This window comes from Emys orbicularis, chromosome 6, assembly GCF_028017835.1.
Source record: "Emys orbicularis isolate rEmyOrb1 chromosome 6, rEmyOrb1.hap1, whole genome shotgun sequence".
In the NCBI taxonomy this organism is placed as follows: Eukaryota; Metazoa; Chordata; order Testudines; family Emydidae; genus Emys; species Emys orbicularis.
This window is the reverse complement of record NC_088688.1, coordinates 38,192,307-38,217,306: the sequence shown is the minus strand read 5'-3', so window position 1 is coordinate 38,217,306 and position 25,000 is coordinate 38,192,307. Positions and strand designations below refer to the sequence as shown.

At 43.2% G+C, this 25,000-nt stretch overlaps 1 protein-coding gene across 2 annotated transcripts in view; it reads left to right on the top strand.

The window, feature by feature from the left end:
- Window positions 1-25,000, top strand: part of DEPDC1B (DEP domain containing 1B) — a 56,714-nt gene that overhangs the window by 11,523 nt on the left and 20,191 nt on the right. For both annotated transcript variants that reach the window (XM_065406496.1, XM_065406495.1), the window contains exons 3-6: window positions 13,079-13,214; window positions 16,797-16,924; window positions 18,137-18,267; window positions 19,474-19,521. In XM_065406496.1, coding sequence (XP_065262568.1) covers window positions 13,079-13,214; window positions 16,797-16,924; window positions 18,137-18,267; window positions 19,474-19,521 — 443 coding nt within the window. The remainder of the gene's footprint in view (window positions 1-13,078; window positions 13,215-16,796; window positions 16,925-18,136; window positions 18,268-19,473; window positions 19,522-25,000) is intronic.

The window sequence follows — 25,000 nt, the reverse complement described above, 5'->3', positions numbered from 1 at the left end:
TGTTATAGTTAGAGCCCTGCATGGGTACAAAAATGTGGATCTGCATCTGATCCACAAGAATCAACTTGTATCCGACCCATGATCCACAGTCCATCTTTTATCTGCATCCGCACAATACCCGCAGCAGCACGCTATCTCACGGTGCCTCTATGGCTTAATAATTGTGCATACTATTATTGTTTTGTTTTAAACATCAATCTTATTATACAACAGGCATCAGAACAAATAGCCTTTTACATTAAAAATAATAAAATAAGTGTCTCAAGTCAATACTGCTCAAAATCACAAACTGAACTATAAAATAAAAAAGTCTGCCGCCTATTTAGAGTGATTTATAAAGTCATAACACTTAGAGCTCAGTAAGCCCAGTTTCTTTGCACTAGCCACTGTTCTCCCTGTGGAAGCATGAAAGGGGAATACTATCGCAGGGCTACAGTACTTAATTTTTGCTGGGACTTCCTGGGGCTGAGCCCTGGCACCTCTCAGCTTGGCACATCCTCCTCCTAGAGGGGTTGTGAGGGGGCAGTGAGGAGCAATGACAGGCGCTCTGTGATTCCATGACAGTTTTCCCATGTAGGTGCAGGGGTGTATGTGCAAGGTTTAGGAGTGAAGGGGGCACAGGAGGGGGAGTAGGGGAATAGGAGGGGGGTGAAGGTGCTCTCTGGCTGCCCAAACAGTGCTTAATTTGTGCCGTATCAGGTCAGTTGGAGAGGGAGGCAGCTGTTTCTGCAAAGTAAGTCAGTATAGCTTCCCTCTCTGACCTGATATGACTATGAAGTCGGAAGAGGTTTTCTAAATTGCTTGGCTGCTTAAACTGCGGTAATAGGAGCATGTCTTGATCTATCACCTCCCCTTTTTCTAAAAAAAGAACAGGAGTACTTGTGGCACCTTAGAGACTAACACATTTATTAGAGTATAAGCTTTCGTGGGCTACAGCCCACTTCTTCGGATGCAGCCCACGAAAGCTTATGCTCTAATAAATTTGTTAGTCTCTAAGGTGCCACAAGTACTCCTGTTCTTTTTGTGGATACAGACTAACACGGCTGCTACTCTGAAACCTGTCCCCTTTCTCTGTATATGGAGGGTGAGGGAATATGGGATCTGAAAGATGGGAAAGCAGCCTCATAGTCTATGAGATGCAGACAGTTGTTTCACTGCCTTTTGAGACCCTATATTTAGAACTCTGCATAGAGACAAAATTTGTATTTGTGTCCGGTCCGCGATATGCAAAAATGGTCGGCGGATATAAAGTGGATATCCGTGGATTTGCAGGGCTCTCGTTATAGTATAATCACTTTATTTGTATATACTTCTGCCACGTTTCGCTCGTTACAAGAGTATCTCCACTCAACTCATTTCTTAATTAAATCTAATTTATCTTGTGACATTTTGTGACCTAAGGATTTTTTTCCCTGTTGAAAAGACTTTCTTTTGAGTGCTGAAAATTGTCCTTTCACATTCATGTCCTCTTTTCAAATATCTTAAAGTAGTTTTGATTCTGTCTGTAGTTGGATTTTTTTTTAAACAGGATTATAGGTCTCCTTGATAAATGCAATTCTGTTGATATAGTATACTTGGATTTCTCCAAGGCATTTGACTTGATACATCATGGCATTCCAATTAAAAAAATCTTGCATTATATGGATTTAATAGTGGACACATTAGAGGGATTAAAAACTGACTTGCTGACAAATCTGTGTCGATGAGGGGGCCATTTCTAGAAGGCTTTCTTCTTGGTCCAACACTTTTTAATTTTTTTTTAATCAACTGTCTAGATGATGGTATAAAATCTTTGCTGATAAAGTGTGCGCATAACACTGATTAGTGGGATAGTAAAGGAGGACAGATTACTGTAGCAGAGTGATCTGAATCACCTGGTAAAATGGTCACAATCTAACAAAATGCATATTTAGTACAGATAAATGCAAGGTAATATATCTGGGATCCAAGAATGCAGGTTATGCTTAAGGGGTGCAAGACACTGTATTAGAAAGCAGTGACTCATGGCCTGTCTTCACTACAGCACTGCTGGATTGATGCAGCAGCATTGATTTAGCGGGTCTGGTGAAGATGCTATAAGTTGACAGGAGAGCGTCTCCAGCTGACACAGCGCAGTGTAGACACTGTGTTAAGTCAATGTAAGTTACATCGCTCAGGGGGATGGGTTTTTTTTACACCCCGAGTGATGTAACTTACGTCCACTTAAGCAGTAGTGTAGACAAGGCCTCAGAGAAAAACTTAGGGGTCATTGTAGAAAATTGCCTCAGCATGAGTTCCCAGTGTGGTGTCATGGATCAGTTTAGTCCTTTTTGCCTTGCGTGTATAGAGGGGAGTATCAAGTAGAAGAAGGGAAGTGATATTTTGTCTCCGTATGCAGCATTGGTAAGATAGTATCCTAGCAGCAATGTCCTGTTCTGGTTTCTGGGCTTCAAGAAGGATGTGGAAATGTTGGAGAGAGTTCAAAGGAGGGGCCACAAAAATGATCCTAGAGCTGGAAAACCTATTATTTGAGCCTTAAGGAGTCCAACTTATTCAGCTTATTGAAGAAAAAAATTTGAGGTTACCTCATTGCTATGTTTTCGGTACTTACACATGGAAAACATTTGGTAGTGAGGGGTTTTAAATCTTGCTGACAGAGGCATAAGAAAAATTAATGTCTGGAAGCTGAACAAATTTAGTCTTGAAATAAGATGCAATTTCCTAACTATTAGGGCAATCAGACATTGGAAGACCTTACCAGTGGAAGTGGTTGTCATCATTTGGAGTCTTTTGTTGGGGTGGGGGCGGGGCGGCATGTCTACACTGCAATTAAACACTTGTCAGCTGATTTGGGCTTGCGGGGCTCAGGCTACAGGGCTGTAAAATTGTGGTGTAGATGTTAAGGCTGGAGCCCAAGCTCTGGGAGCCCAAGCTCTGGGACCCCACAACGGTGGAGGGTCACAGAACCTGGACTCCAGCTGTAGCCTGAAATTCTACACTGCAATTTTACAGCCCCATAGCCCAAGCCAGAGTCAGCTGACATGGGCCAGCTGGGGGTGTTTAATTGTAGACATACCCTTAGACAAGATTAGGAATCTTTTAAAAAGATGAACTCTAATGCATTTTATTGGGGAAATTCCTCAGCCTGTGTGTGCAAGCAGTTGAGCCAGATAGTCCTGATGGTCTCCTCTGGCCTTGGAATCTGTAACTCTATGAATTCCCCCAGTTCATCTCCTTCCTTGCTGAGCCTCCTCTTCATGGGGAGTACAGGAATGCTTGCATTGCCCTCAGCATGCTCATAACCCTTGCAGCTCTGCATTAAAGACCATGACTGTCATAAAGTTTTATGCTTCAGGGCTTCAACTGGCCACCTGCAGTGGGTAGGAAGGAATTTTATTTCCTGCAATTGACCAGATGTATTCATCAGATTTGGGGTTGGGGAGAAATTTTTCCCAGGTCAGATTGGCAGGGACCTTGGATTTTTTCCACCTTCCCCTGTAGCATGGGGCGTGGATCACCTGGCTTGGGTAGGGGTAGTCAATAGGCGGAATGCAGGCCAAATCCGGTCTGCCAGATGTTTTTGAATTGATCCCCAAATCTTTTTATGTACTACTTATTATTATTTTTATTTTCTTCTCTGGACTCTGGACCTTGACCAAGAAATTTGGACCTTTAAAAAAAAAAAAAAAATTGATTACCCTTGTGCAATGGTCATCTGGTCATATCTCAGCTAATCAATTCCGTGCCATTGTGAAGGCCTCATGATTGATGGCAACTTAGTCTGTTCTGTTTTCTGCTTGTGATACACAACAACTCAGGGCAGATCCGCCACGTAGTGATCGATCTATCGGGGGTCAATTCCTTGCGTCTATTGTAGACGCGATAAAATTCATCCCCGATCGCGCTCTCCATTGACTCTGGAACTCCAGCTCACAAGAGGCGGAAGCAGAGTCGACAGGAGAGCAACAGCGGTCGATTTGCCGCTGTCCTCACCGCCAGGTAGGTTGACCTAAGATACGCTGACTTCAGCTACGTAGTTCGCGTAGCTGAAGTTGCATATCTTAGGTCGACACCCCCCCCAGTGTAGACCTGGGCTTAGTCTCCCGAGGACTGAAATGCTTTGCTCTAACTAAAGTCTTTGGGCTCAGTATAGGGGTATTTGGGTGAAATGTGATGGCTTGTGATACGTGGTAGGTCAGCCTAGTTAAACTAGTGGTCCCTTCTGGCCTTAAACTCTGTGAAATATTGGTGGCAATCTCTTGGCTCTAGTGGGTATTCGGTTCTTACCCTTAAATACCCAATATATTTTGTGTTTTCTGCTTAATATTTGCAGAGACAGAAAGTCAGCTAGGCAATTTTTTGAGTGAAATCAAGAATTTTGCATGATTTCTTCTTGAATAGACACAATCTTTCTTCAGATATGCTTGATATATTTTTTGACTTGTTTAAGCCATTTATGATGTGGAGTTTGGATTTCGAGTACCCAACCATGCTCAGTATGCACTAAACCAACTTTAGCTTTCCATCTTTATTTTTCAGTATATTTAATATCCTGGGAGCTCCCTCTGGTGGACTTGTCTTAATGCTACTTTGCAACTATATATCTTCAGCTATAATGGTGTAGGTAGGGGTGAAAAAGAGGTGGATGTAGGTATGTTCCTTTTTTTAATTGAATTAACAAATACTACACAAATTTTGGGGGCAGTAGTCACCTTTATACTTTTTATATAAACTGTTAAATCAATCCTTTTTATGGTGACTTTCAATGATACAGTACGTAAGACCATTATGGAAAGATGTAAAGGGTAGTCTTCCATTTCTGTTTTATAGGAGTGGAGAAAATAAGTGAGTAAACTCTGACTAAAACTTCCAGGCACATGGTCAAATGCCTAAATTGCTCATGAAATTAAGCCACCAAAAATATGAAAATATTAAGTACAGCCTAATGCAAGAGAATACTTATCATTCTATAATGGCAAATACCCTATGGTTTATACATCAGTATGTCCTCACTGATTGGCACAATTTGAGGCTTCAGTGCTGTTGGGTGTTATAGTTCAGTGTGGTGTGTAAAAGCATTGACACCTGTAGGTTTTGATGTTTCTGGAATCTGAGCAGTTGCATTTAAAGCTGCTCAGAAAAAAAGACCAGCACCTCAGATGGCTGGCTGGCATCTGGGAGGATTGTGGCAGCTCTTTCACTACTGGTGGCAGTGTGGGTGGCACTGTCCCCAGTCACCACTTCAGCCATAAACTGCTCTGGGGTGCTGTCTCCCTCTTTCCCACCCCCTCCCCCATCCATTATTCTCAGCTGAAGGCTTCACTAGCCCCAAAGGTCAGCCTTGGTTTGCTGTATCTAGGGTGCTTGCTATGAATAATTAATCAGATTAGCCTTAACCATCTCAAAGCCTGAGGTGGTCCATCCGTTGGCTCCACGACCCCAAAGGGTGACTTTGCCTGAAGCTGATCTCAGTGCTATCAGGAGGAAGTGAACAAGCCCACTAATACCTCTTACTGTGAGAGAGGTATGATAGCCTACTTTACCCTCCTTCTAGTGGGGAAGAGGGTAGAGCTGGGGTGTGACAAGCTTCCCTCACTGTACAAAATGGTGGTACTGTTGTTTATTCATAGACTGCCAGGAGTTGGCTCTATCATTTTCATTTTCTCCTAGCCAGTGCTTCTGCTTGTTGATCACTCTTCCTGAATCTATGGCTTCAGCAGGGAGGGCAGAAGTGGGAATGCTGAAACAATGGAGATGAAATTGAGGTTGCTTGGAAGAAAGGAGGGAGAGAATTATAGACAGACAGTAAGAAAAGCACCACAGACATGGTAATTTAAAACTCTAAAAATGATGTAGTAGTTGAAATACCAAAATGTTACATTAGTAGTGAGGGTATTAACTATATTGCTTATAAGTCATACAACTAGAGTTGTGAAATTTGTGTAGAGGAGCCTTTTGTTGTCTGTAGTGAGAGTTCGTGCCCTTCTTCTGATACTGCTAAACCATCCCTGCCAAGGCTTTGCCATGTCTCTGGATCATAAAGATTCTTTTGAAGAGGGATTCTGGTGATGGTGGTTGTGACGTTAAACCCCATATTCTTCATGGAAATATGGTTGTGATATGAATATGGTATGACTAAGATATACTTTATGCAAGATGGCTCATGTAAGGTATCATTGGAAAGGTTATTTACTGAATGTGTTTATCCAATTTGTATGCATGTATCATTTTTGTATCTGAAGCTGGGAATATTGACCATGTCTTTGTATTTCAAATGTGCTACATTGGATGAGGCCAAACAATGTTAGTGGCTTATTAAAGAAATGCACACAAGCATAAGGATTATCCCGGGAACTGTGTGCAATAGAAACCTCACAGAGATAGCTCTATACAATGGGAATGTTTGACAGAGGTCCCTGCAAAAAAGTTTTCCAGCAGGTAGTGGGAAGATATAAAAGAGGGACAATGACAACATGAAGAGTCCTTACTCTCCCTACAACAACAACACCTGAAATACCTGAGGAAAAAAGACAGAACGGTGAGAAGTGATGGTCCCAGGCTAAGATCTTTAGCCTGTGTATGAAAACCTGGGAAAGACAAGGCAACTTGTGCCTTAAGAATCTGCCAGCCCGTTTATCACTCAGGGTGAGAATTTATTAATTTGTATCTTTCCTATGTAATGTGTTAAGCTCAGTCTGCGGCTTTTGTTTATTGACAAAGGTAATCTGCTTTGTTCTTTTTGCCATCTCTTTAACCACTTAAAATTCACCTTTTGTAGTTATTAAACTTATTTCTTGTTTATAATTAAACCCAGTTTATGTAATTTCTAACTGGGATGGCAAGAAGTCGTGCACATCTCTCTTCACATTGAGGAAGAGGTTGGATTTTTATGAGCTTGTGCTGTGCGGATTATTCTATACAGTGCAAGACAGTATTATTTTGGGTTTATCTCCCAAAAGGGGTGTGCACATGAGCGCTGGGCGAGTCCTCTCACACAGAAGTGACTTCAGTCTGTGACTACAGCAGGATGTTGTTCTACCTGTGTGTGTGCGCGTGCGCGGCTGGAGAGCCTAATTTGGCAACGCAGGGAGAGAGAACCCTGGCTGGTTGAGCAAGAGAGGCTTAGTGAAATCCCAGTACATCAGGTGGCACCCCAGAAGGGGGATCCAACCTGTTACAGTGGTGGTTTGGGAGTGGGGTGTGCTTGTTCATTTGTTTGGGGAAGCATTTTTGAACATGTAGGATAATCCGTACCCTGAAAGGACTTTTATCTCGCATACTGCTCTTCCACCCCCAGAAGCAGGTGCAGAGAACCTGCAATCTACTCAGCATTGGTGGAGTCACTTGCACTAGCTAGTTGAGCTTTGAAGAAAGCCTTGTCAACAAAACTGAAGGGAAGTGTGTGTGTGTGTGTGTGTGTGTGTGAGAAAGAGAAAATCCCTTTGAAAATCAATGAAAATGTTTGATCAGTTGGAGGAGAGGGTAGTGAATTTTGGAGAAAATTTCTCAGTCCCTCTAGTTAAAATGTCTCCTTCCTGTAGGGGGCAGGCCTAAGTTCCTTGTTAGCTGACACTTCTGTGGGAGCTTCCCCTTGGTTGTAGGGACTGTGCATGGGTGGTCAGGCTTACTGGTTAGTCAGGTTCCAAGCCAAAGGTGAGAGACAGTCGGATGTCAAACCAGAGGTCGAAGTGTTGGGTAGGATGTAGGAGCAGGACCTGGAGTGAGGCAGGTACCAGGAATAGATGGCAATCTGGGTTAAGGAGGACAAGAACCAAGAACAGCCAGGGAGGCAGCAAAGCAGGGCTCAGGAATCATGTAAATAGGCAGAGTCTATAGTAGCAGCCAGCCAGGGATTCCTTTAGTTGCTTGGACAGCTTCCTGTGACTTTCTGGTTTAAATAGAGCTTTCCAGCTAATTGGTGGTGCTGGATGTTTCTCCCAGTGAGGAACGTTGAGGGTGGGGATCTGTATGAGCTAGTTGGCTCCCTTCTCTAGTTGTTCAAGTGAGCTGCTGGGTGGTGGCCATGTGCTGAGCACTGCCTGGGGACCCGTAGGCCTGGGTTCAAGCCCATGATCCCTCACATTAGCTGGACACATCCTTCCAGGGTCCAGTTCCTCACCTACGCTGGCCAGGGAATTGAGTCCCTACTTCCTAGGGACTCTTGAGTTAGCCCTTCTGGGGGTTCTAGGCCCATATTAACTCCACCCCCTATTTCTGAGAGTACTCCCAATTCTGTCCCAAGATAATGGGATAGGCCAGTGTTGAGACCAGCCCCACTACAAGGATCATAAGAATGGCCATAGTGGGTCAGACCAAAGGTCCATCTAGCCCAGTATCCAGTCTTCTGACAGTGGCCAATGTCAGGTGCCTCGGAGGGAATGAACAGAACAGGTAATCATCAAGTGATCCATCTCCCTGTCCCGCATTCCCAGCTTCTGGCAAACAGAGGCTAGGAACATCATCCCTGCCCATCCTGGCTAATAGCCATTGATGGACCTATCCTCCATGAACTTATCTAGTTCTTTTTTGAACCCTGTTATAGTCTTCACAGCATCCTCTGGCAAGGAGTTCCACAGGTTGACTGTGCATTGTGTGAAGAAATACTTTCTTTTGTTTGTTTTTAAACCTGCTGCCTATTAATTTTACTTGGTGACCCCTAGTTCTTGTGCTATCAGGAGTAAATAACACTTCCTTATTTACTTTCTCCACACCAGTCATGATTTTATAGGCCTCTATCATATCCCCCCTTAGTCGTCTCTTTTCCAAGCTGAAAAGTCCCAGTCTTGTTAATCTTTCCTCCTATGGCAGCCGTTCATACCCCTAATCACTTTTGTTGCTCTTTTCGGAACCTTTTCCAATTCCAATATATCTTTTTTGAGATGGGGCGATCACCTCTGCATGCAGTATTCAAGATGAGGGCGTATCATGGATTTATATAGAGGCAATATGATATTTTCTGTCTTACTATCTATCCCTTTCTTAATGAATCCCAACATTCTGTTTGCTTTTTTGACTGCCACTGCACATTGAATGGATGTTTTCAGAGAATTATCCACAATGACTCCAAAATCTCTCTTGGGTGGTAACAGCTAATTTAGACCCCATCATCTTATATGTATAGTTGGAATTATGTTTTCCAATGTGCATTACTTTACATTTATGAACATTGAACTTCAGCTTTCATTTTGTTGCCCAGTACCCAGTTTTGTGTAGTCCCCTACAGTTAATTGTGCATGTGTACTAAGATAGTGCTTAACACCTTCACAAATACATTGTAAGAAAATAGTTTCTCTCAAGGTTCGGGACCACACCTGGAATCCACCAGGCTCATCACCTCTGTCCCATTTACACTGATAGGGACAGTTAGTTTAGCTGGCGTTAGCTTATGGGCTTGGCTTTCCACTATAGGGGCATTCATGATACGGGTGTCATGGCTGCCCATGTGAAAAGCAGACTCCCACAGCTAGCCTGTGGCCTAATGCTCAAGGTAGCCTCTCCCTGTGCAGTTCACCAGCTCCCACTCTGTGGTTTTCCTGGCAAGGGGACTTCAGGTTTATCTGAGTCTGGGCCTAGAGTGTCTGGATTTTCCAATGGGGACCAGCCTGGGGCCCTTAGAGGCTGGTGCCTCAGGTCCTGAACCAGGCCGTCAGGCCTCTGATCCTTCCAGTTAGGTTCTCTTTCAACTCGAGAGCCGCCTTTTATCTTAGGTGGCCCTCATGTGACATTGCTGAAGCTTCTGCAGTCAGATGGTACTCCAGAAGCTGGACTGCATTGGCTATGGTTTAAGTACCTAATCCTGACCCCCGAGACAGGAGTATATGGATGAATTGTACCACCAAAATGAGCTCAGCAATTTGGACTCTAAGTCTCTGGGTTCAACCATTGCCAACAAAAGTCTCTCAATCTCTGGACTGCTACTTGGAGCCTGGCTCCCTGCAGGTATTGTCCTCACAGAACCACAATTAAAAGTTCTCCACTGTGATATCAAGTTAGTCCAATATAGCTGCTTTCTCCTGGGTGTAGTCTTGTGCTGCTGCTGAGTTTAGCCCATGGTACATAATCTGTGCTGGCCTGGTCAGTAAGGCGCTAACAAGATGGCCCACTGCTCAGGTGGCCACTGGGCTGCCATTGCCTGTTTCTTGAATGTCCCCAGGAATACGTCCAAGTTATTGCAAGTCTCATTGGCACAGCCACACCTCCAGGGGCTGTCAGTCAGGCCCTAGAGGCTACATCAGAGCCACTATCTGTTGGACCAACTGCTGCTGCTGTTGTGCCCCTAAATCCTGGATTAGCTGTTGCTGATGGGCAGCCATCTGTTGCAGACGCTGCTTCTGCTGGGCCCACTGTTGCTGGTTCTTGGTCATCCACTTCAGAAGATGTTCCAGATCCATGTCATGTTACATCTTTAGGTCTACTGTATTTGGCAGTCCTGGTCACTCAAGCCTCCCCCAGGAGTGAGAAGATAATGTCCCTATTCTTCATCACGTTGTCACCAGGTTCCTTCCCCAGAGTGCCCCCTGGACTAGGCCCCTGCACTCACCAAGGCCTCTGCTCTGCAGAGCTGGGCATTCCATCACACTAGTCTAGTTGTAAGGGACTCTGCCTCTGGCTGAGCCCTGGACAGTCTGCCCCTTCCGGGGTTGTCAATGAACACAAAAAAGAAACACAAATGAATAGTCCCACAGTCTGAAGAAAGAGCACCTTACCAAACATGTTCCTGTTAAGCTATGGTCCCATAGATTAATATAGGGAAAATAGTCCCCTCAAATAGGTGGATCAGCATCAAGCCCTCTCTTCCTCTAGAGAGGGGCTGCTGGGCAGTGGTCATCTGAAAAGCTCTTGCCTTCAGTCAACCCTTTTTCCAGGAGCTGGAGACTGGAGTTCTGGTCTGCCGTCAACAATACTATGTCCTTTTCCTTTTTAAGTTCCTCCAAATCTGAGGTGTGATGGGATGGCATATCTATATCTATAAAAAATGGAGATATACCTATCTCATAGAACTGGGAGGGATCTTGAAAGGTCATTGAGTCCAGTCCCCTGCCTTCACTAGCAGGACCAACTACTGTCCCTGGCAGTGTCCCCCCCGTATCCCTCAATGGCCCCCTTAAGGATTGAACTCACAACCCTGGGTTTAGCAGGCCAATGCTCAAACCACTGAGCTATCCCTCCCCCCCCGCAACCCATATTAGCTCATTAACCCTGTGTTGCCCAGAGTGGGATTTGTTATACCCCATCACAGTTCACAATTATTGGATCGCTTTTTTTGTATTGGCTACAGCTTTCCTTCTGCTTACCGGAAGGAGTTGGAATCTAGACTTTCTTCCTAAATGCTTCAAGTTTCTCCAGCTCTTTTACCCTCAGGAGAAAGTCCTCCACAGAGAACTAGTCTTACCTCTTAGGCTCTTCTCTTTCTTTTTATATGGGTTTCATGTTTTAAGATTTGATTTATTTGATCATTACTGTAACAAGCCTTTTTTAAATTCAGATTTCCAGATGTTATGAACAGCTCATTGTTTAGTTGCATGGTTGTGACACAAGCGGTAAATCATACAGTCGACTTAATTTATTATTTTTTCTTTAATCTTTATTTGGTTTTTGAAAGTAAAACACATCCAGACTGGACAAGCAGGCACCTTTCCCAAACTCTGTAAAACAAAGTGCATACACTATAGCAGGGGTGGGCAAACTTTTTGGCCTGAGGGGCACATCTGGGTATGGAAATTGTATGGCGGGCCATGAATGCTCATGAAATTGGGGGCTGGGGTGTGGGAGGGGCTGTGGGCTCCGGCTGGGGGTGCAGGCTCCAGGCAGCACTTACCTCAAGCAGCTCCCGGAAGCAGTGGCATGTCCCCTCTCCGGCTCCTACGTGGAGGGGCGCAGCCAGGCGGCTCTGCACGCTGCCCCATCTGCAGGCACCACCCCTTCAGCTCCCATTGTCCGCAGGGCCACAGTACAAGTGAAGTGGAGGGCCGGCGGGGCCCTTGCCGAGCATGGGCCTGTCGCCATTATAAACACGGTACTGTTCGGGCTGGGTTGGGGCCGGGGGGGGGGCGCCTCTCCCCACCGTGGCAGGTCCAGCGCTGGGGGAGAGGCATCTCTCTCCGCTGCAGCCCTGAATGCCTGCACGGTGCTTAATAGGCTGCTGCGCAGGAACGTAGGTGATCAGCAGCTGTGTCTGAGCACTTGGGTTACCCTAGCTCAGGTGTGAGCAGCCACTGCAAGGTCACACTCGAGTTACTGTGTTCTGACTGGTGCTTCGTTGAGCTGTGTGTATCACTAGGATCACTGGGAACATAATCCATGGTTCTTTGTACTGCTGTATGATGAGCTGCTCTGATTGTTTTCCAGTGAATTGTGGGAAAACTTGTCTTTCCTTATGGGAACACAGAGGGATTTGGGAAATAATTGGAGGACTGTCAGCATTCAAATGACTTGCCTTGTGTCCTCACTGCAAAGGGAGTGGGTTACCAGCTCACGTGAAATCCTTACTTGGAGTTTTAGACTATAGCCCAGTGATTCTCAAACATTTTTACTGGTGACCCCTTTCACATAGCAAGCCTCTGAGTGTGACCCTCCCAACAATTAAAAATGCTTTTTTATATATTTAACACCATTATAAATGCTGGAGGTAAAGCGGGGTTTGGGATGAAGGCTAACAGCTCGTGACCACCCATGTAAGAACCATGTGACCGCCTGAGGGGTCCTGAACCCTTGCTATAGCCCCAGATAGCCAGCTAGCTAGTGATGAAAGCACCACTAACCTAGAGAGAAAGTGTTTTGTATGTGAATGAGAAGGATCTGAGGGATAACATCCAAGAAGGAGCCCAAATGATCTCTTCAGTGAAGATGTAATCTAAGAGGTCCAAATGAGTGACAACCCACCTGATTCAGTGAGAAAGCAGAATCCACTTAAACCTTTCCTAGCAGGATCAACATCTCCTAATGTGGAGAAGTATTCAGGCATACTAGATTTATATATGTGTATCCACATACTAAGTAATATAGAAAGACAGGTTGAAAATAGTAAATATAAAATTACCCAATATTTAGAAGCTTTTTTTTTTTTTTTTTTTGAAGTGTTATCTTTCATGTTATTTAGGTTTCCTCCTTCCTCACCACTGAAACCATATCCAACAAGGCCTCCATATAGAAAGGAAGTAATTAAATTTCCAGACTGGAATGTTCCTGAAGCAGGCACTTCCCAAGAACACATCCCAGTGAAGCCTCTCATGATGGTAAGATTTCTTGTTTCCAGTTTCTAAAATATTTGATATTCTGAAAGGAAAATAGGTAATGGGAAGGGATAAAATAAACTAATGTTCTCTTCTTTTCTGATGTATAGTGTTTGGCTGTAGAAAAATTAAAAGAAATAGATTTTTGTATGTTGAGTTTTTGCTTAGAGGAAGCCATTGTTCTTTCCTTTTTAATTATAGTTCATTGGTTGTTTTGATTTTCTCTCTCAAATGGGTTACTTTTCTCCTTTGATTATTTTTATGTTCACAAATTACATTAAATTCTGTACTTGGTAAATTCTGTAAAGGATAAATTCATAAATTTGAGAGGGTTCAGAGAAGAGCTACAAGAATGATTAAAGGAGTAGAAAACATGCCTTATAGTGATAGACTCAAAGAGCTCAGTCTTTTTAGCTTAAAAAGACAGGTGAGTCCATAAGTATCTACATCAGAAACAAATAGTTAATAATGGGCTCTTCAGTCTAGCAGAGAAAGGTATAACACGATCCAATGGCTGGAAGTTGAAGCTAGACAAATTCAGACTGGAAATATGGCATACATTTTTAATGGCGAGAGTAATTAACCATTGTAACAATTTACCAAGGGTCGTGGTGGATTCTCTATCACTGACAACTTTAAAATAAAGAGTGGATGTTTTTCTAAATGATATGCTAGGAATTATTTTGTGGAAGTTCTATGGCCTGTGTTATACAGGACACAATAGTCCCTTCTGGCTTTGGAATGTATGAATCTATATATTTGACATTTAACTTGCATACCAATGTATTGTAAAACAAGAACAAATTTACTTCATTCCAGGATAAAATGGTCATTTTATTGGAATTGTATTGCATGATTGTTTCACTTGAATGTTGCACGTGGTCCCTACCATTTTTTTAACTCTTATAAAGCTACAGTTTTTACGGCTTCCACTTACTTGCTCACAATAAATGTTACTCCTGGGGGAATTCTGCACCACTGTGAAATGCAGAATTTTGCAGAATTCTTTGTTTTCCCCGAAGAATTTCTGGCCACCATTAGGGGCCACTGGACTCTGTGGATCCCAGCTTGCAGTGAGTGGAGCACCCAGACTGGATGGGCTGGAGGCTCTGCACGCTCTTTGATCCTTATTCTCCCAGGGACGGGAGAGGGCCTGGGAGACCCAGCCAGCTCTGGCAAAGGAAGGGCAGCTCTGGCAAAGGAAGGGCAGGGCTGCACCACACCATGTCCCCTGGCGGGACAGTAAAGAAGTTGTGGGGGAGTAAAAGCTCTGGGGGTCCTGCTGTCTAGGCCAGGGGCTGCCCTGCAGCTGGGCTCTGGGGTGGATGGGAGTGCAGGTGTCTGGGCTCTGGAGGCCCCACACAGCTCCCTCCAGCACCCCCCAACTGGAACTGGGTGGTTGTAGGGGTTTCTATAACTCTCTACTCCTGGGGGAATCTCTGTTGCTGTTGTCTGTATTCTTGACATACTTGTTGACCGGTATCTTGAAATAAATTACCAAAATAATTCAAACTGGAGTGATTATATTGTGTTATTTTGACAAATAAAATATGCAGAATTTTCCAGAATTTTAAAATATTATGCGCAGAATTCCCCCAGGAGTAAAATGTGCTGCAGCCATAGAGAAAGGTTGTGTTGGATTGTTTTGCTGTGTGAACTTGGAGGATCTCTGTTTTAATCCTTACCTGATCCCAGCATTTCCCAAACTGCCTCCTCCCCCCCCCCACATCATAAACATGAAACCAATTGTGCTCCCGCTTGCATTTCTGACATATGTTGTTTAAAGGCCTGGGAATTTTAATTTATACATCTTCATATCTCCAACCCTCCTCTGGGCTAATCCTGTGTGTTTGCTAAAGCACACACTCCCCATGCCCACTTTGGAAATGGGTGTAGATTCTGATATGATAATGTCTTTCTTACGTGCTTTGATCAGTGAAATTGTTAACACTGTTGATATTTCAACTATCGTTGGCATCTAAATTATCATCCCTTGAAATTAATGGCACAGTTCAGACCTTATATATAATATAGCAGTCTGAGGTCTGAACTGTACTTACTTGTACTTCCTTAAAATCTGTCCCTCTGTAGTAAATAAACTTGTCATATTGTTTTTATCTAATCCAGTGTGTTCAATTTGAAGGGTCTGGGCAATTCCATCTGGTGAAACAAGTTGTATGCATATTATTCCCTTAATGGAATAATGGACTCTCTATTTGTACTGTCCAGAAGAGGATGGATCGTACAGGACATAGGTTTCTGGGGGGAAATCTGGGACTGGGAATGTGGTGGGGGTAATCCTGTGGTAGTCTTTAAAGCTGGTAAGAGCCAAATTATGGCTTGCTGGTTGGCTGCAGCACACACGGACAAATTTGGGAGTGACTTACATGCTAGAGCAGGGGTGGGCAAACTTTTTTGGCCTGAGGGCCACATCTGTGAATAGAAATTGTACGGCGGGCCATGAATGCTCACAAAATTGGGGTTGGGGTGCAGGAGGGGGTGAGGGCTCAGGTTGGGGGTGCGGGCTCTGGGGTGGGGCCAGAAATGAGGGATTCAGGGTGCAGGAGGGGGCTCTGGGCTGGGGTGGGGGAGTGAGGTGCAGGGGTGAGGGCTTCGGCTGGGGGTGCGGGCTCTGGGGTAGGGCTGGGGATGAGGGGTTTGGGGTGCAGGAGGGTGCTTCGAGCAGGATCAGGGCTGGGGCAGGGGGTTGGGGTATGGGGAGAGGCTCAGGGGTGCAGGTTCCGGGCAGCACTTACCTCAAGCGGCTTCTGGAAGCAGCGGCATGTCCCTTCTCCAGCTCATATGCGGAGGCCTGGCCAGGCAGCTCTGCACGCTGCCCTGTCCACAGGCACTGCCCATGCAGCTCCCATTGGAGTGCTGGAGGGAGCCATTGGAGCACGTAGGAGCCGGGGGGGGGGGCCATGCCGCTCCTTCTGGGAGCCACGTGAAGTGGCCCCTGACCCTGCGCCCCAGCTGGAGCGCCGGAGCACTGGAGTAGGGCAAGCCCCAGACTCTGCTCCCCAGCGGGAGCTCGAGGGCCAGCTTAAAACGACTGGTGGGCCAGATGTGGCCCGCGGGCCATAGTTTGCTCACCCCTGTGCTAGAGGCTGTTTGTGGGCAGTCTAGGTTGGAGGCTATAGCAGCAAGCTATTGTAAAGGGCACCCCAGGTTACAGAGTAGGGGTGACACAGATACTCATTGGTCTGGATTGTACCTGAGTATGTCACAAAGTATATTTGTACTGGGTTTAGAACCGCAGAGAGGTGTTGTTTAACAACATGCACATAGGGATGGGGATTAATGACTCCTGAACTGCAAGCACTGCTCTGACATGGGCTCCTTCTGCAGCTTTGGTCAAATCACTTAACTGAGGCAAAGATGCTTCCCATCTATAAAATCTAAATAATATTTAAGTAGTTACTGCTCACAGATTTTATGAGCATTTGTTAATGTTCATAAAGTGCTTGGAAGAGGAAGCATGCTACACTGTATAAGTGCTATACTATTTTATCATTGAAAAAATTGGTAGGTAAAGGAATGTGCTTTTTTTTTTTTTTTTTTTTTTTTTTCCCTTTTGTAATCCAGAATTCTGAAATGTGGTTCAAACGTCACAGTATAGCAATAGGAGAAGTACCAGCTTGCAGACTTGTGCACCGCCAAGAGTTAACACAGTCAAATATAGAAGAGAGATGGAAATCCATGACGCTATCACAGTAAGTGTATTTGTGAGTCCTCCACCTTTAGGCTAATGTGTATACTGGGTAATAGTCTCACCTTCTCTGCTACTTCTCATAATTTCACCCATTCTTTACTGCCATTAGGCCTATGCTTGCTAGACTAATTAGACTTGCTTATTATTTGACTATCAGCCTGTGATTTGTGAATAATCTCTTTTGTATTTAGCAGCTTTAACAATTCCTCTTTCTATGACACTATATAGCTAATTTTTCTATATGGGTTTGTGTTGTGTAGTGTGGTGAAATCTTTTTCCTCCCTTCTCTTTCCACAATGGTAAAATTCAAACAGCTCTTCTGGGAGCATGAAGTCCTACAAACCTTTAATAAAAAGTGAAGTATTTAGTTTGAGGACACAGAAAATGGAAGATCTGATCAGCTGGGTGAAAACAATTCTACAAGCTTCCTATATATAGAAATACGCTGTAAAATTTTAACAGTGAGGGTAATTAACCATTGGAACAGTTTATCAAGGGTTGTGGTGGATTCTCCATCACTGGCAATGTTAATATCAGTATTGGATTTTTCTTTTTAAAATGATATGCTCTAGTTCAGTAGTCCCCAAACTTTTTACCTTGTGCCCCCCTTACAACCTGTCTCTGCCCTGTGCCCCACAGGAGCCAGGGCCGAGGGTGGGGGGACAGCTGGGGTTAGACGGAGGTATGGGGGCTAAGGCTGGGGCCACAGCTGGGGCTGGGGGTCGGGCCCCGGGTGCGGGGCCAGGAGCAAAGCTGAATGGTGCTCACAGTGGTCCCTTCTGACCTTGGAATCTATTAATCAGTATTCTTTTATGATCGGTAATCCAACATTAATATCCTGCACAATGTAGGGGGCTGTCTATTTTGTATATATGTGTGAATTTTTTATATATATATAATTTTTCCCCTCTGATTAAAAAATATACTGGCTGTTTGACAATGCAGGTGGAACCTAACCGATAATGTTTACAGTGTAAACTGTTAAAATGGCATGTTATTTGTATAAAATGAACTGGATCTACATCAATGAAATGTGCAGAATGAAAATATTAATGATCAAATAATGTACTTGAAATTGCCTCAAGCTTCCATACCCCAAAGACGACAAAAACAAACAGAAAGGGATTAATTTGACCAAGTGAATCGTTCCCCGTATCAGTTTGTTTTTTAATATATACAAAAATCAGATGATGTAAACTATTTATTTTAACAGTTTGCAAAAAGTTTTGGGTCTGGATTCTCTGGATGAAGTATTGGATACAAAACTTGTGAACCCAAAGCATATCATCCACAATGTGTACAATGTCAATGAACAGGGCATCGTCATTTTGGAAGACAAAACAAGTGAGTGGGCTGGAGATTTTTATTATGTTTTTAAGCCTTCCTATGTTGATTATAGCTCTTCTAAGTGATTTTTTTCTTTTAAGGCTGTATTGTTGGCTGTCTTGGGGTCTTTTAAGGCTTGTCTACACTAGAAAGTTTTGTTTTGTTTTGTTTTGTTTTGTTTTTTTTGCTTTTTTTGCTTTAACTACACCTGTATTGTTAAAGTGGAAATCCCTCCCCTAGTGTGGACACATTTATACCTGTAGAAAAGTGCTTATACTAGTATTGATTATTCCAGTTCAGGAAGCGAAATAGGCTATGTTGATATAAGGCACCTTTATATCAGCGTAACTGCATCCACACTAGGGCTTATACCAGTATAAATATATTGGTTAAAAAGACAACCCTAACCAGCGTCTTTATACTGGTGTATCTTTTCTAGTGTTGACCAGGATTAAGTCAGCTTTTGAAGAGCCCTACCAGTGTGAATCAGTCTCTTTTTTTTTTTTTTCCCCCCCCCGATCTACCCACAGGCAGTGCAAGGTTTCAAGATGCAAAGGTACTTGAGAGTAAAGGTGGAAGATTTTCTCACTAACCCATTTTCATTCATCAAGGTCAGCGCTCCCTCATCCTTCTTCTCCCTTCACTCTAGGTGTCAGAGGAGTTTATGCCTTTTCCTACTGACACATCAGTCCCCTACAGTACTTGGGCTTCCCTCTGAAGCACCTGGCATTTGCCACTGTTGGAAGACTAGATACTGGGCTAGATGGACCTTTGGTCTGACCCAGTATGGCCGTTATGTTCTTACAATGTCTCTGAAGCATCAAGACAGTATATTCTTAAATCTTCCACAATTTCCCTGTTTTCGACTGAAACCTCCAGCCAAACCTTATATTTTAAAATTACTGTTAAAATATATATTTTGATGTACTGGGGGAAATGTCTCAGTTGAAATTTAGATATGTTTGCCACTGATTCATAAACTACTTTATTGCTATGTTTCTCCATAAGATTGGAGTAGTATAACTGGTATAAAATTTGGTCAATGGCATCTAAGATAGTGTGTCCTTGGAGTAACCCAATCAACAGTATTTTAAGGTGTTGGAGAACTGTAATCCAAAGTCTTTCAGTAAATGTGGTTTAAACTTCTCTTGTATTATGCCAGACTGTTAATGTATTAACTGTTTTAAATTCTCATCTCTTCTCCACAACCCCCCTTCTGAGCAGAAGAGCTACCTCATTGGGTACTGTCAGCAATGAAGTGTCTAGCAAACTGTAAGTATATCAAATTCTAATAAAAACAAAATTGAAGTAACTCCAGTCTCACTTCAAATTCATTTTATTTAAAGGGTCAGAATTATGTCCTCCGATTCATATCCTAGAAAGTAGAAATGGAAAAGATCTTTAGGATCATCTGGTAAATACTCTTGCCAATGCAACATATTTCCTGGAGTATATGAAGCTGTTTTGCTTTTAACTATTTAGCTTTCATTTGTGACAAATCTCTGCAAAATGGTCCAATGACCTTTTTGTAGGCATGTGGCTAAAATATATATAATTTGTTATAGCAGGTGTTTATGCATATTGAGATTCAGGAACCATGTTATTCATGGATGACTCAGCCCCTAGTAAATTAAAGCAGCAGTTGGAGTGAAAATAAATCGTTACAAAAAAACCCCAAAACAAACAAAACTGACTAAGATGGTGATGGTGATTGTTAAATGCTCAGGGAGAATAGGGAGGCTACGGAAACAGAAATCGCAATAATAATGGGGGATTTCCGCTCTCCCTATATTGGCTGTATATATATCACATCAGGATGGGATGCAGAGATAAAATTTCTAGACACCGTTAATGACTGCTTCTTGGAGCAGCTAGTCCTAGAACCCACAAGGGAAGAGGCAATACTTGTTTTGGTCCTAAGTGGAGCACAGCATCTGGTCCAAGAGGTGAATGTAGTGGAACCGCTCAGTAATAGTGACCATAATGCAATTAAATTTAACATACTTGTAGGGTGGAAAATACCAAAGAAATCAGCACTCTAGCATTTAACTTCAAAAAGGGGAACTACACAAAAATGAGGAAGCTAGTTAATTGGAAATTAAAGAGAACAGTCACAAGTGCAATGCCTGTAAACTGCATGGAAATTATTTAAAAACACCATAAAAGAGGCTAAAAGAAAATGTATGCCCCAAATAAAAATAAATAAATAATTACATAAACAATAAGAGGACCAAAAAGGAAAAAAAGAGCCATGGCTAAACAATAGAGAAAAAGAGTCGTCCGAGACAAAAAGGCATCCTTTAAAAATTGGAAGTCAAATCCTACTAAGGAAAATAGCACAAACTCTGGCAAGTAAAGTGTAAAAGTATAATTAGGCAGGCCAAAAAAGAATTTGAAGAGCAACTAGCAAAAAGCAAATGGCAAAAAATGTTTTAAGGACATCAGAAGCCGAAGCCTGCCAAACAGTCGGAGCAGCCACTGGACGATCAAGGAAGACAAGGCCATTGCAGAGAAGCTAAATGAATTCTTTGCATCAGTCTTCACTGCATCTACCCCCTTTATGCCGGCTGAACATCTGAGCTTTATCAGGAAGATAGAGAAGCAGATAAGAAAGGATATGTGCTGTGAGATCCTCCCTTCCTCTGTGGCCTCTGACCATGAACATGGCTTGGAGGAGCCTTATGACCTGACCATGGAAAAGGACTGAGAATGGAGAGAGCAGTTGTTGCAGGAGAGGGAAAAAGGACTGAGAGGTGCATTTGGAAATGCACCAGGACATCATGGGTTTGTTCAGGTAACAAACTCAGATGTTGCAAAGCATTATTGACCTTTGTGCCCAAAGATTCATGATTCAGTAGCCTTTCCAAAATCATGGTTGGTGCTCCCTACACACCCAACATAAAAGATGATAGCATGGTGTACATCCTTACCGCTATTACTCCACGCCAGCAGACAACAAGGAGAACCATAGCTATACATCAACTGTGAAAATCCCAGGATCAGCCACAGTGTTTTATGCTGAAATAATTTTTATGTATATGAACATAAATGTTCATTGTTTACTTGTGGTTTTTTTTTTTTTTTTTTTTTTTACTAGCGGTTTTAAAGGTTGGTTCATCCTGTTAGCGTTGCTTAAAGGTTTGTACCTTATATGTTTGCACTTCAATTTTGTTGCCTGTTTTCTGCACACAATAAAGTTTTGTTTTTGGAAACTTACTGTATATTAGCTTATATCAAGCATTATAGACGCATTACAGAATTTGATAATGGGAGGCAATAACTGACCAGTATTTAAGCTTTGTTACAAGACAGATTATTTCATAAAAGTGTCACACAACTTTTCCTTGGCTGACAAAATGTTTTTTTAAGACCACCCTCAGATGTATAGCTGTTGGCTCTTCTAATAGCCCTTGTGTCTGGCTATTTAAATTCAGCAGACAGCTAGTCCACCTTGCCCCTCCATCCTTGTGGTAGGTTTCCCCCCTTCACTTCACAGCAGTATTCAACATGCAGCTATACTGCTGGTCATGTTTTCCTCACTGAGATCCAGTCTAGTGAGTAAAAAATGTCACTGACCCTTCAGTCTGCCAAAGGCACATTCAATAGCCATTCTCCATTAGCTGAGCTGGTAGTTGAATCTTTCTCTGGTGTATCAAGGTATTCTTTGTATGACTTCATGAGACAGGGGAACAAGGAGTAGGCTGGGTCCCCCAGAATCACTATTGGCATTTCAACATCACTAATGTGAATGTGCTTGCTAGGGAAGAATGTCTCTGCCTGCAGCTTTTGGAAAAGTTCTGTGTTCTTAGCGATGTGAGCATCATGTGCCTTCCCTGACAGCTCACATTGATATCTGTGAAGTGTCCATGGTCATCCACTTGTGTTTGTACAACCACAGAAAAAGATCTCTTTCTCTTGATATGCTCACTGGCAAGGTAGGCTCGTGCCAGAATAGGGCTGTGCTTGCCATCTATTGCCCCATTGCAGTTTGGAACCCCACAGCTGCAAATCTTATCTACCATTTCCTGCACATTTGTGAGAGTCAGTCAGTGTCCTGTGCAGCAGCGTACACTTCATAGCCCTATACACTTGGATGACAACAGCCTCCAATGTGGATTTTCCAACTCCATTCCGGAACGTGATCACCTTTTGCTTCTCCACTGTCAACGCAGCTCTCATTTGGTGTCCCTGCGGTGGAGATCTGGAGTGAGCTTAGCATGCAGATCCAGGAATGTGGACTTTGTCACATCCCAAACCTGCCTTACAATGTGATTCCACTAATCAGTGCTTGTTTCTTGGGCTCAGAAGCAGTGATTCACTGTGAGGAGCTGCTCCATGAATGCCGTCAGCAACCTGGCATTTTATTTGCTGTGTCCATCAGCATCCAGTTGTTGTTGTGCTTGAACATCTCCATATTTTCCTCATTGCATACTCAGTTGTAGTAGTACTCATTTAAGTTCTGCAAATACAGGAGAATCATGTGTCCTGTATTAGCAAAGGTCATTATAACTGCACTGAGCTCTGCAGGATCCATGCTTCTTCCAGAGAGATGGCAAAAACCAAAAAGCGGTGTGTGGGACTGTGCAAGTTTTTTTTTTTTTTTTTTTTTTTTTTTTTTTTTTTTTTTAAAGAAGGGTGCATAACTGATGGGATGGAGAAAGTGGCATAGATGGAAACTTGACCCCTAGCTGCCAGAAATTGCTGGTATCCCACAAAATACTGTGAAAATGTCCTGCAAGACATAGAGCTAGATGGCAGCACATAGGAGGGCACACTAGGTTATGCTGTATTTTACATCAGTGCAACCATTCGGGGTGAGTATTCACGAGCGCCAGTGCAAGCAGTCAAGTTGGTACTTGCACAAAGGTTGGTGGCATATGCTGATGTAACTTGTGTCAACTGAACTTTATAGTGTAGACATGGCCTTAGTTTGGTAAAGTTTATAAGCAAGAGAAAATGAGGGGATTATGATTAGGAGTGTACTTAAATTGCAAAGAAATCACATTTTTCACGGATTGGTCACCACATAAATAGCAAAATTTGCAAATGTGTTATGCCATGACCAACCCATGAAAAATGTGTGATTTCTTAGCAGCATTTCTCAAACTGGGGGTCGTAATTCAAAAGGGGGTTGCAAGCCTATCGTAGCGGGGTTGAGGTATTGCCACCCATACTTCTGGGCTGCCTTCAGAGCTGGGCGGATGGAGAGTGGCAGCTGCTGGCTAGGTACCCAGCTCTGAAGGCAGCACTACCTCCAGCAGCAGCACGGAAGTAAGGGTGGCAATACCATACCATGCCACCCTTCTGTGCTGCTGCTGGCGGCGGCGCTGCCTGAAGCTGGACAGTGGGAGAGCAGTGGCTGCTGGCTAGGTGCCCAGCTCTTAAGGCAGCGCTGCTGCCAGCAGCAGTGCAGAGGTAAGGGTGGCATAGTATGATATTGCCACCCTTACTTCTATGCTGCAGGTGGTGGCAGTGCTACCTTCAGAGCTGGGCGCCTGGCCAGCAGCCGCCGCTCTACGCTCTGCCTTCAGAGCTGGGATTTCACAGGGGAGACCAAATTTCACGGTCAGCGACGTGATTTTCATGACAACGAATTTGGTAGACGCTTAATTATGATAAGTGTTAGGCAAGCTGAGCTACAGGATGGCTTTATAGCTCTGTCTATTATATATACATGAGGTTTGATGACTATCTCTTTTATATATATTTTTTTGAAAGCAGAATATCTTGTTTTGAAAGTGGCGCTTTGAAATGAATACTATGTAAGATGCTGACAGTTTGTATGGATGACATATGTCTGAGGTTCAAATTTAGTGACAGCTGTGGGAATTACGTAGTCATTGTAACCCATCAAGGATCAATTAAATGTCTGTCAATTCACTGTTTGAGAACTAAGGCTTAGAAAAGTCTGCTGCTTTGAATGTGTGTGTACTGATTGCTAAAGTGTTTCTAGCCATGGAGAGTAACAAAACATTGAATCATAAAGCAGGGAACGTTACCTATTGTAGTAAAATATTTTTGCTATGTGTTTGAATATTACCCATCTAGATGTTTCAGTACCTTCATAAAAAAAAACTTTAAAAGCAGAATTGGTATTTTTACCTCTGATGTGGTTCCTTTTCCTAGCAAAGACTAAGAAGCCATTTTGAATCCCATATTTTTGCAGATGTCTGTCATAAGCAGTCCCTGTTTGTATGTTCAAGAAGCACTACTACAGCCAACTAAATTTAGTGAAGAAAATATCAACTTTTTGTTTTCTGTTTCTTAAATCAGATAATTTCCCCCCCTTCATTTCTGTTAATTGGCTGTAGTAGTACCTGACATATGCCATTTCTGTTTGAACTTTCATCAGCAAAAGCCTGGGAGAGGAAACCACAGCCGAGGTACAAATATTAACTGTGCTTTAACTTTTGTGTGTGAAACTACTAAGTGCGTTTACATAGGTAACAGCTATTAATGAATTTATTTTGAAAATAAAAATCATATCAGTTGTAGTTAGATGATACTGATTAATGTCTTGCTCTTTCCTTCAATTCCAGAATGATCTTAGTAAGCTATGTCTACACTAGCACTTTTTGTTGGTATAACTTCCGTCGTTCAGAGGTGTGAAAAAAACACACACCGAGCGACATAAGTTACACCGAAGAACACACTGATTTGGACAGTGCTATGTCGACAGGAGAGTGTCTCCTGGCAACATAGCTACCGCTGCTTGTTGGAGGTGGTTTAGTTATGTCAACAGGAGAACTCT